The 12429-nt window shown below is 52.6% G+C and overlaps 1 protein-coding gene across 3 annotated transcripts in view; it reads left to right on the forward strand.

Annotated features, from left to right (window-relative positions):
* The window catches only part of ELMO2 (engulfment and cell motility 2), a 39753-nt gene that overhangs the window by 23048 nt on the left and 4276 nt on the right, over positions 1 to 12429 (forward strand). For all 3 annotated transcript variants that reach the window (XM_049649925.1, XM_049649926.1, XM_049649927.1), the window contains 10 exons: positions 1886 to 1936; positions 6240 to 6362; positions 6719 to 6853; positions 7439 to 7543; positions 7621 to 7729; positions 8167 to 8303; positions 9604 to 9767; positions 9854 to 9966; positions 10129 to 10236; positions 10994 to 11076. In XM_049649925.1, the coding sequence (XP_049505882.1) occupies positions 1886 to 1936; positions 6240 to 6362; positions 6719 to 6853; positions 7439 to 7543; positions 7621 to 7729; positions 8167 to 8303; positions 9604 to 9767; positions 9854 to 9966; positions 10129 to 10236; positions 10994 to 11076 (1128 nt within the window). The remainder of the gene's footprint in view (positions 1 to 1885; positions 1937 to 6239; positions 6363 to 6718; positions 6854 to 7438; positions 7544 to 7620; positions 7730 to 8166; positions 8304 to 9603; positions 9768 to 9853; positions 9967 to 10128; positions 10237 to 10993; positions 11077 to 12429) is intronic.

A 12429-nucleotide genomic window follows, 5' to 3' on the forward strand; every position in this document is an offset into this window, starting at 1 on the left:
TAGTGCTGGGCCCCAGCCCTCTTCCAGGTGGGGAGGTCAGAGCTGGGCAAGAACCTCACGTTCTGGTGCAGGTGCTCAGGAAACCGTGAGACCCAGAGTTCTGGGTGCTGTAGATCCCGTTCGTCAGAACACTCCGGGAAGTGCTGGAGATTAGTGTCACGTGCAGAAGTGAGGGGATGTCCACCCTAGGGAATGCTGCCCAGTCTTCCCTTTGTAACCTGCCTTTCCGTGAGTTTGTGGGTCAGCCCGGGGAGATCAGATCCGGAAATAGCCTGAGACTTTCGCCGAGATGATCCCATGGACGTGTCGCCTTCCAGCTTGGTACAGCAGAGAGCGAAGATAAATCCACATCGCCCTGGATGCATCCTAGACCGTAGGAATCTGACAGGGTCTAAGACAGTTGACAGAAGGGAATTTGCCTGCTCGCTTCTTGGCTAGAGGGAGCTTTAGAGGTCGGCTGTACGAGGCTGAGAATGAGCGCTTTGCCCCAGCACCGCAGAGGAGCTTTGGGTGTGAGGCCGTTACGTTCTGGGAGCAGACCACTGCCACTTGCCTGCTTTGTGAGTCGTCCACAGCAAGGCCGAATCTCAAGCCGACCTCCTCTAGCCACCAGAGAAGCTTCTAGGCCACCTTCTCCTCTGCCGGCCAGCGTGTGTGCTCAGGGGAAGCAAAGTACAGCTTAATGTCCCTGGCAGCGTCAGCCATTTGGAATGTGGCTAGAAATGGAGAAGCAAGAGCAAAAGGCCTTTCAGCTCCGAGAAAAATGAGACCCTCACAGACACCGCTCCGTGGGAGAGGCGTGACAGCTCCCTCAGGCCCAGTGATTCAGAATTATCCATAAAATTAAATTAAGGCAGCAGTTTAGAAAGTGAAGCCATACTAATTAACGTGCTAAGAAGCGATGGCCGAGATTGGAAGGAGGAGACAGAAGAATTATGAAGAGCTGTCAGAAAGATTAAAAACACAGTAAGCTGGGACCGTTTTTGTTTAGGGGGAAAGAGCGGCACATTCAAGAGCTCCTTGGGCTATTACGGAGTCACAACACGCTGTTCTTTTTGTTGAGTCCAGTCCTTGGCAGTGATTAAATTATAATCGTTGCAGTCCCTTCAAAAATAAAGAAACGTATATATTTTCAGAGGATTTGCTTAAGAACGGTCCCAGTAAGGTCCTGAAAGGACCCTTAAGGCTTCGCTCCCCGGAAGACTCATTTATGGAGGGTACTTTATTTCCCAAGCGTGCCAAATAAATAAAGTGTTACTGTCAGAATCTGAACCAAATATAATAAAAAAGGTGACCCTATTATGAGAAATTACCCAAAAGCACCAGCACGCTCTTCTCCAAAGCAGTCAGAAGTGAGTCACAGACTACTCACTGTTCCAGAGCATCCGCTCCCCGGCTCCCCAGCTGGTGCGGCGCTGGGGGGCCCGAGGGGGGCGCTGGGACCAAAGCCCTTTCCTCGGCTTGGAGGAGGCCCATCCGGCCGGTGGTGGGTGTCTGCCTGGAACGGTGCATGGGAACCATCACGCTGCTCTGTGCTCCGTACGCATTGTCCATTGCCCGGCATCCTCATAACACAAGTGTCTTGTCCTGAAGCAGTCTTTGTTCCTCTTTGAAGACGATGTGGTTGATTGTGCCATCGGGGAGGGACACCCTGTGTGGCTCCGTTTGCATTCCCAGAGGGAAAAAAAAAACACAAGGGAATTTTTTCAGAGTATGAAAGATGTTGGGTGGGTCCGTGGATTTTTTCCATTTGCCCACTTTTTAATTGAAAGGAGAAAACATTTAAGAGAAAAAGCCGCAGAGCTCCGATGCCACTTTCCTCTCGATAGTTGTCACAGCTGGGCGCGTGCCATCGTGCCTCACGTTTGCTTGTTTTTCTCAATAGGATATGGCCAACGCGTTTGCACAGAAGCACCTTCGCTCCATAATCCTGAATGTAAGTTCCCACAACAAGCTGTGTTTTGTTATTAGCGATAGCAAGTATTACTGTTCTGTGATGGTGTCATTAGTGAATTTACTATCGAGTGGGATGGCACTCGGGGAACCAACGGGTAGGTGCGAATAAGCCCATGTTAAGCTGGGAAGCTTTTTCTTATAATCCTCTGCAAGCGGAGTTGTCTCTAGGAGGCTGTCCCACCAGGAATTACAGAGCCTCTAAGGTCCTAAGGCCAGCCAGCTACACGGTTTGTTGCCTTGCAATTCCAAATTTTTTTCCAGAAGGAATGTGTCAAAATAGGCCCCAAAGAGGAAAGGGATTCTTTCAGCTAACATCCATCAGACCTGAGTTGTGTGGGGCACCGCTAGGGATGGACGAGACAGTGTGGTGTGTTTGCTCCCAGAGATCTTCCGGTCCAGTAGGGACGGTGCTCTAGCAGTGTGTGGCCAGTGGTTCCTTGGAGCTCCATGGTCTGGGGATTTCAGGAGGAGGAGCACCGCCTGCCTTGCAGGAGGTGTCAGGAAGCCTCTGGAGGAATGACGCCCTGAGGCTGAGCCTCCATCATTCGTCCAGGAAGGAAAGGAAATCCAGCCAGGAGTGGCTGGAATTGGCTGGAACCTAGAAGGAATGTGCCATGGGGTAGAGGGTGGGGCAAGGAGCAGACACGTGGAGGGCGAGCAAAGACCGGATCGAGTAGGGCCTTAGTCTTTTTCCCAAGCAGAGTTGAAGGGTTTAATTGGGATGGTGACATAACCAGGCTGGCATTTAGAAACCTCACACTAGCAGGTGTGTATGTTTCGTGGGGGTATGTGAGGGAGGAGAGTAGAGGGGGAGGTGGTGAGGAGGGAGGCATCTGGAAAGAGGGCTGACTCCCTGTTCCCACGCAGGGATGTGGGTGAGAGAGAGCTGGCTGGGGGTGGGGGTGGGAACTGGGGAAGTGAGCCGAGGATCTGGGTGCAAGGGAGGCCATTCTATCAGTTGTCAAAACCAAGGGAAAACCAGACCACAGTGAAGGGAATAAAATGAGAAATCAGAAGTCAGGTGTGAAAGGCTTGATAATTCTGAGCGTGAACTTCAGAGTCCCCAGCCTCCACTCTACCATTAAGCAATCTGTGATCTTGAGCAATTCACTTAACTTCGATTTACTTTGATTTGCTCATCTGGATGTGAGGCCTGAACGAGCTCATATATATATATATATATATATATATATATATACAGCTCTTAGCAGGGTGCCTGGCACTTGGTAAGCACCCCGCTCACAGCGGGTTCTCTTACCCGTGAACAGGATACAAAGGTGAGAGAATTCAAGAAGTGAGCTCTGAGCACTTGCAAAGTTGAGCGATCGGCTGCTCTGAACAGCCCGCCAGACTTCACCTTGCAGAACCAGCTCCTGCCTGCTGGCCGTTTCCCTGGTCGCGGCCCCACCGCCACGGAGGGACTCGGGCAGGAGGGACGACGCTCCGGCCCGCTGCCTGCGAGTGATGCGGCGTGCACGGGTCCCACGCATGCTTGTCCACATTCCTGAGCAGCTGTGTTGGACGCCATCCTGTGCATGTGTGGGAGCGAGGGTCGCCTTCTGACGGAAATTTAATGAATCTCGAGGCTTGTTAATTACCAGAGTAGGATTAGTTCAGCTCATTTCTGGACAAACCTTGGGACAAGCGAAGATTCCACTATAGAAGACAATGCAGGGTCAAGACTCAGGACTTCAGTGGTTCTCTACAAAACAGTTAATGCGTGCTCACTGAAGTCCAAGGAGCTCACTGAGTCAGGCCAGAGAGCGTAAGCCTCCATTTACTCAGCAGTCAAATAAGACTCCAGGTAAAAGCTCTGAAACTGGCTCCTCAGACTGGGGCTGTACTTCCGTAAGCCCGTTGCTGGCTGGAGTGATTACCTTCCCGCTGTGATGTCTCTAAGTTTGAGAGAGGGGGATTAAAGTGAATGAGAACCGTATCACATCATCTTTAGCCTCTTCTCAAAGTGGTTTTATGAATTATGGAGAGAGGAGAGGAGGAAGGAAGACGGAGAGCCAGGTAGGGTAGGGAGGAATTGGAGCGGCAGAGGGAGGGGGCACAGAGAAAGGAAGAGGCTCGGAGAGGGGCAAAACAAGACGTGTGGAGGGGACCAAGGGGACCCTGCGCGATGAGACACTGGCGGGGGTGGGCGGGTAGCTAAGGTTGGAGGAGGAGGAGCGGCAGTCAGTTTGGGATGGAGGTGAGCACTGAGCCTGAGCCGAGAGTCCGGGAGGTGGAGACAGCCACAGACAGCCCCTGCTCGGAGGAGGTGGGGGCCTCGGCACTCGCTCCAGTGAGAGGTCAGGAGCAGCGCCGTCTGCAGAACCTTCCGCAGCATGAACGTGCCGTCCGGAATGGTGGCCACTAGCCGCGTGTGGCTACTGAGCCCCGGCAACGTGTCTAGTTGTGACTGGGGAGCCAAATTTGTCATCTTCTAAAATTTCAGTTAAAACACCCACACGTGGCTTGTGGCTGCTGCGTTGAGCTGGGCAGATCTAGAGGAATGAAGAGCACCCTGGAGTCACGTGCCGGGGAGAGGAAGTCTAGAGCAGTGCCGTCACGTAGAAATGACAGTGAGAGCCACTGATTTCGTTTTAAATGCTGTAGTCGCAGCATTAACAAAGGAATACAGGAAGTCAATTTCAACGGTAGATTCGGTTTAACCCAATATATCCAAAATACTATGCATTCAACGTGTAATCGATAGAAAACGACTAATGAAATATTTTGCATTTTCTCTTTTGCGCTAAGGCGCTGAGATCTAGCGTACATTTTACATTCACAGCACATCTCAGTTTGGACCAGCCGTGTTTCCAGTGTTCAATGGACATCACAGGCCTAAGACCTTGATCTCGAGCCAGAGTAGGCTCTAGAGTTACGGAACTCTAGAGCAGTGCTGTCTGCTAGGACTTTCTACGCTAATGGCGCTGTTTTATATCTACTCTTCTCATTGGGTGGTAGCCACTAGCCATATATACCTGTCGAGCTTAAAATGGGGCTGGTGTGACCAAAGACCGGAATTTTTACCTCAAATTAATTTTAACTGATGGAAACACATGTGGCGAGGGGCCACCATATTGGACAGCAGAGCTCCAGAGACATAGAGCTAGAGTGAGTGAGAGAACATAGAGGACACAGAGGTAGCGTGTGGGGGGAACTGGGCAAGAGTCTCATTTGGGTGAGGAGAGACAAGAGCAACTAGACTCAAGATGGCGGGTAAGACAGCGGAGGAGCGAGAAATACAGGGGAGCGAGTGAGAAAGGGCAGCCATTGGGAGAGTGAGAGCCGGACCGTAGGAGACAAGGACGTCGTGAGGCATTGGTCAACCCAAGGGACACAGGGAGAGGTACCATGCAAGAAAAAGGTGGGGCATGAGGAAAGGAGAAGTGGGGTGGGTGTCAGATGGACGAAGGGAGGTAGTGATGGACTGAGAGGGCATGGTGGAGGTCATGGGAAGAGAGGGGACAGGACAGAACACAGGGGATATAGGGAGGAGGGTACATAGAGAATGACAGGAGAGAAGGTGGTGGGAGTGTTGGGCGTAGACAAGGAGCATTAGATGCCCTCCTTGTGGAGGTGTCTCCGTACCATTTGAAGAAAACGACCTTTCCTAAAGCCTGTACTTGGTGAGGCCATCCACGCCATTGTGTTTTTCTAAAGAAAGACAGAGTGGAGTCCTCTGTACACACTCTCTCATCTTGGATTGAGTGCCCAACTGGGGGAAAGTCCCACTGCTGAGCCCTACTTCATAATCTTTTTTTAAATAAGTTTTAACGTACTTCTTTTGAGAGAGGGAGAGAGCATGTCTATGTGAGTGGGGGAGGGGCAGAGAGAGAATCCCATGCAGGCTCCGCACTGTCAGCGCGGAGCCCTGCAAAGGGCTTGAACTCACAAACTGTGAGATCATGCCCTGAGCTGAAACCGGGAGTCAGAAGCGTAACCGACTGAGCCACCCAGGCGCCCCGACCTGCATCATAATCTTAGCCGGGTAGCCTCCCTCATCTTTGGTGTGGCTGGGTACAGCCTCCACCCTTGGTTCCACTTTCCCTGCCCAGGGGAATGCAGAGAAAGAGACTGTGCCCTTTGGGCCTGCAGTGAATCATCTCACCCTGAATCAAGCCCTTTCATGCTCCATCCCTTCCAGAACACGAAGTCTCGAAGTTCTGAGTATAAGAGGGAAACCCTGTTCCCTGCCCAGCATACTTTCTTTTTCACCAGCATGGATGTGACTCTCCCGCAGAAGAAAATCAGTTCAGCCCTCTGCCCCCTGCCCTTACTTTTTACAGCATGTGATCCGAGGGAACCGCCCAATCAAAACTGAGATGGCCCATCAGCTGTATGTCCTCCAAGTCCTGACCTTTAACCTTCTGGAAGAAAGGATGATGACCAAGATGGACCCCAATGACCAGGTAAGTGCTCAGTGGGACAGAGCTCTCCTGGCTTAAATCATGTATTGTTTGATGTGGTACATTCCACCATTAGGCCATGCGTTGAGCACCTACTGTGTGCCAGGGACTGTGTTTGATTGTGTCTGCAGAAATGGCTTGTGTTGCCCTGGGAAACCTGGCTCTGCCTCCCTGCGGTCGCTTCCCTCTGGGTGACTCTCTGGGCCAAGCCCACCTCTGTCCTGCCAAGGTAGAGGTGATGCCTTCTCGGGGATTGATCGGGGCCAGAGTTCCGTGCAGAAAAGTCCGACCTGCTCTTTCTTTTCCTTGCTTCCCTGGGTTAGCTGATTCACTTGCTGACTGTCTGTTTGACTTCTCAGGCTCAAAGAGACATTATATTTGAACTGAGGAGGATCGCATTTGATGCAGAGTCTGACCCTAGCAACGTCCCCGGGAGTGGGACTGAAAAACGCAAAGCCATGTACACCAAGGACTACAAAATGCTGGGGTTTACAGTAAGTTTCCCAAAGCACGGATCTTGGTAGGCGTTCTCCCCTGATAGGAGGTCAGAGGGCCCACCCTCACAGAGCCCTGAGAAGCCCCCCTTCATAATGGAGGTCCTGGAACAGATGACATCGAGGGGCTGGTGGGGGCAGGGGGCTGATACTTAGTTTGCCTTGGTGACGGCAGATTACACATTTCTGTGCAGCATCTGGCCCCGTGGAACGAATCTCTCTGTTGGAGGGCCCTGGAGGTCAGTCATGTAGACAAAGAGAGGACCTCTCACCGCAGCAGCTAGGTTCTTTGAAATGCAAGAGTGGCTCTTTTGTGATTGGACACAAAGCCTGAGGATGAAGTTCATTCAATTAAATACTCACTGTGCACCTGCCTCCTCGGGGCATGGCGTGCTGGGCTCTGGGGAGACGGGATGAGTCCGCACAGTCAGGGTCAGGAGCTCCCAGTCTCGTAGAGATGGCGGGAAGGAAGGAGGTGAGCACAAGAGCTAGTGTCATCGAGGGGAGGGCAGTAGGGCTTCCCCGCCAGTGGCTCTGCACACGTGAGGCTACCGAGTCTCAAATTGGGTTTCTTTATTTCCCCAGAACCACATCAACCCAGCGATGGACTTTACCCAGACTCCTCCTGGAATGCTGGCCTTGGACAACATGCTGTACTTGGCTAAAGTCCATCAGGACACCTACATCCGGGTAAAGGCTGGGGGCCAGCTGGCTCAGCCCTGCTACGTCTCTTGCCTCCCTAATCCCCCCTCCCTCTGTCCTCACAGATCGTCTTGGAGAACAGCAGCCGAGAGGATAAACACGAGTGCCCCTTCGGCCGCAGCGCCATCGAGCTCACCAAGATGCTCTGTGAGATCCTGCAGGTTGGGGAACTGCGTAAGTCCCCGCCGCTTCACTCTTCTATCAGACGTTCCAAACTCAGGAGCCTTGGGGGACTCGAGGTTACAAGGTCAGGGGTCGATGGGACTGGACAATTACTGTGCGTAGTTCTGGTAATCGGTGTGTGAGCTGTGATCCGTCCTATCCTCGTCTAAGGGAATCATGGCTGCTGCCTTGTTTGAGCGGGTAATTTGAAGGTGTTCGGAGCTACCCCAGCATCCGTTTGCCCCTGTGCGTGAGGCTGGCTGAGCCTCTGAGAAGGCAGTGCCAGACCAAGAAAGCGTCCTGGCGAAGGAAGTCGAGAAAGGCCCGTCTCACACTCTTCATTCGCCCTGGCCTTGCTCTGTTTTGTTCCTTGGGGCCTCGGTGCACGCGATGCAACATTTCTGAGTGCGAGGACCCAGCTCCACCCTCCTGTTTCTCATCCTCTGTAGCAAACGAGGGCCGCAACGACTACCACCCGATGTTCTTTACCCATGACCGGGCGTTTGAGGAGCTCTTTGGGATCTGCATCCAGCTGTTGAACAAGACCTGGAAGGAGATGAGGGCGACAGCCGAGGACTTCAACAAGGTCAGTGTCCCAGAGCTCTGATGCCCACGGGCTGAGGTGGGCGCGTGACGGTCTGTGACCCCCTGAGCTGGGAAACCGGCTTGGTCGGCGGCACTGGGTCCCGAGACGGAGCACGAGAGCGCCTCGGGTCCCTCCGCTTGTGCTTCTGCGATAGCCTGGAGCCGGGACCTGCCCCTCAGTGCCCTGGGCCCCTCATTGACCCAGTGGAGCCAGGCCGTGCCCCGCCCATCTTCCATGGAGGACAGGAAGCCAAGCCTGACACTAATCGCCGTGGTCTGCCAAACACCCACTATGGGCAGGCACTGGTGTGGTTCTGTAGGCGGGAAACATTGGCGAGAGTGGGGGTGGACCTCCGTGGTGAGTGTGGTCCGGCTACCCACTCGGTACCGACTCCCAGGGCACACCACGTACCCGCTCTCTGTCGCGCCCCGCTGGGCCCTCCGAAGCTAGAATAATCTAGAAACTTCTCATCTCATTGTAAAAAACTGGCAAAGTATAGAGAGGAGAACATTCTCTATAATCGCACCACCCAGCGACGACCATTTCCCTGTTTCTCTCTCGTCTTCTTTTCCCCTATAGACTCGGCCCCGCTGAGTGCAGAGCTGTTGGATGTGTGGTGTGATGGCCCTTTTTTTCTTTACCTGTTGTTTTCGGGAAATACCCCATCTTTTGAACCCACCTCAGTGTGCCAGACGCTGTGCGTCCATATAGCATCCATATGGCGCCTCCGGGCAGCATATACCCGAAAATGTGCCTTCCTTTCTCATGTTTTAAAGATGAGTGGGGGGGCGCCTGGGTGGCTCAGTCGGTTAAGCGTCCGACTTCGGCTCAGGTCATGATCTCACAGTCCGTGAGTTCGAGCCCCGCGTCGGGCTCTGTGCTGACAGCTCAGAGCCTGGAGCCTGCTTCGGCTTCTGTGTCTCCCTCTCTCTCTGACCCTCCCCTGTTCATGCTCTGTCTCTCTCTGTCTCAAAAATAAATAAATGTTAAAAAAAATAAAAGATGAGTGGGGGTGGGGGCCTGCAGACCCTAAGCAACTTGCTCCAGGAACAGATTAAGAGATGGGGTCAGGATCTCAGCCCATTTCTCACCAACTTCAAAACCTGTGCATTTGTCACCATGAGGCACTTGTCCTAAGGGGCCATCTAAGAAGGTGTGCCTTAGAGAGCCAGTACTCCTGTTCACCCAGCGGGTGTCTGTAGGGCCTCCGGGGTGGGGGCAGAGCCATGGGACCCGGAACCAGCCTGGCCCCTCACCGGAGGGGCCCAGGCAGACGCCATCCTCCTTTCTTCCCTTCCAGGTCATGCAGGTGGTTCGAGAGCAGATCACTCGAGCTTTGCCCTCCAAACCCAGCTCCTTGGATCAGTTCAAGAGCAAACTGCGTAGCCTGAGCTACTCTGAGATCCTGCGGCTGCGCCAGTCCGAGCGGATGAGTCAGGACGACTTCCAGTCCCCGCCGATCGTGTAAGTGCTGCCGGCTGGGCTGGGGGGAGGCGCCACCAGCCGTGCCGTCCCGTGACCTCCCCTCGCTCCGGTGCGTGTCCACACAGGGAGCTGAGGGAGAAGATCCAGCCCGAGATCCTTGAGCTGATCAAGCAGCAGCGCCTGAACCGTCTCTGTGAGGGCAGCAGCTTCCGGAAGATTGGGAACCGCCGAAGGCAAGGTGAGGGGGCCTGGGCCCCTGGGCCGGTCCTTACCGCTCAGAGTCAGTGCCCTGGGGAGAGAGCCTGCCGGACAGGGGACAGGTCGTCGTTTTGCCTTCCGTGTGCCCAGGCCCTTCCCGGACCTGTCTTTGGTCACTTGTTTGTCTTCCCGTGTGTTGCAGAACGTTTCTGGTACTGCCGCTTGGCCCTGAACCACAAGGTCCTGCACTATGGTGACTTGGACGACAACCCTCAAGGGGAGGTGACGTTTGAGTCCCTGCAGGAGAAAAGTAGGTTCACTTCTCCGTTGACGTGTCATAGTAGCTGGACTCCATGTCAGGAGACCTGCGTTTTAGTCCCGGCCGTTTCAGGCCGATTATCTGGTCTTGGGCCGCTTGTCTCTCTGGCCTCCTCTGTCAGAGGTCATCTCTACCTGGACTACCTCACAGAGCTATTTGGAGAATTCCGTGAGATTCTGATGTGATTGGGCTTTGTAGACTGTCAAGGGTGATACAGGACTGTGTTGAAAGGCGGTGTTAACGAGCCGAAGCTCAGAAGCCAGATTGCTGCGTTCAAATCCTAGCTTTGCCGTTAATTCTCATTAACTGCAAGTTAATTCTCACCTCTGCCTTGGTTTCTTGTGCAAAATGGGAATAATAGGCACATTTCCTTTGTAAGGGGATTGAGTGAGTCATGTAAGTAAATCGCTTACAACATTGGCTGTCACGTAGTAAGTGAGCACAGCTATTTGCTCGTGGCATTGTTCTCTTAATCGCTATGCTATGCCGTGGAGGGGGCGTGAGCCTCTGAGGCCCCAGACCTTCGGGGAGACCATCCCAAAGCCCTGAACTGACCCCCAGTCAGATCTGACACAGCCCAGCCAGCCGTAGCCCACGGGAAGGGACCACGGAGGAGGAAACAACACAAGGCTTCTCTCTCTGAGCTGATCAAGCCCTGTGGTCGGGGGGCTGGGGCTTCCCCTCCAGCACTGACGCAGAGACCCATTTACAGCATAAATCTTCCGGGCTAACTCTCTTCATTTGCCAGTTCCTGTTGCAGACATTAAGGCCATTGTCACCGGGAAAGATTGCCCACACATGAAAGAGAAGAGCGCTCTGAAGCAGAACAAGGTGAGTGGAATGGGGGCCCTGGCAGAGTCACCGTCACTGCGACGCCTGGAGAGTGCAGTCGGCGGTGGCCGCTGTCCGAGCACACGCTCTTCTGTCCGCTCTCTCCCGCTAAGTTGTTCCTTCAGGTCTTGTTAGGAACAGAACAAGAACAGGCAGAACCCCCGCGTACGCACCACCCGGCCTCAACAACCTTGGCAGGTCCCAGCTGTCCACCTACTGTACTACTTTGAAGAAAATCTCAAGTTATGCCGTCATTTCCTTTTCAACGTGTAGAATGGATCTGTAAATTATAAGGGCTCCTACCATAATCACCATACCATGATCACACCTAAAAAGAAAGAAAAAGTTGTTATTTAATGTCAGATATCCCACAGATGTTTGCGCTGTCTTGTGAATAGTGTAATTTCTCTGTATAAAAACACACAAACGGTGTGCGCACACATACGCACGCTCACACCGTTCTGTTCGCTAAATCAGAAACCAAACAGGGTCTGCACACTGTGATTATTCTTTTAAGTTCCTTGATTACCAAGTTCCCCTCTAGCTTTTCCATGTTCGTTTCACTCTTGACAGTTTATCAGTGGAAGAAACCAGGTTGCTTGTTTGGTATCTTCTCAGAGTCTGAAATTTGCTGATCGTCTCCCCATGGTATAGTTTAACTTGTCCCTCCGTCCCAGATCTGGACGTTGGTGGAGAGACCTCGGGGGAGGCTTGATCCAGTTCAGGTTTGACCCTTTTTTTTTTTTTTTTGGCAAGACTACTTGCTAGGTGGCATTATGTTCTATCAAGAGACACACGATGCGCGATGGTCTCTCTTTTTGTGATGTTAGCAGACTGTTAATGCCGAGTGCCTCAATCCACTGGCCAATTAATATTTGCAAACTAACAGTGTTCCAGTGCAGTTGTTCCTTTTCATTTATGAGCTGAACTACTTCTCTAAAGAGAAACTTACCATCATCTACTCTTGGTTTCCCAGTGGTCCACTTTATATAAGAAAGGATAAGCGATTGATTCTTTCCTTTTATAAAAGTACCCACTTTTAAAACAATGAGTTGGTTCTCTGGTATCATCCAACAGTGACCAACTTTGCGTATGTGTTTTGTGGATGTGTTCCTGTGAACTCTTAGACTTAAGCAGATGATATTTGTTCCACTCCATTACAGTTATGCTGTCGATGCTTCAATTCCCCCATCTTTGGCCACAATTTGTTACCATTATGGTGGTTTTAAACCGTTAAGACTTGGGGCGCCTGGGGGCCTCAGTTGATTAAGCGTCCGACTCCGGCTCAGGTCATGATCTCGTGGTTCATGAGTTTGAGCCTCACGTCAGACTCTGTGCTGACAGCTCAGAGCC

The sequence above is a fragment of the Panthera uncia genome (genome assembly GCF_023721935.1).
Source record: "Panthera uncia isolate 11264 chromosome A3 unlocalized genomic scaffold, Puncia_PCG_1.0 HiC_scaffold_11, whole genome shotgun sequence".
Lineage (NCBI taxonomy): Eukaryota > Metazoa > Chordata > Mammalia > Carnivora > Felidae > Panthera > Panthera uncia.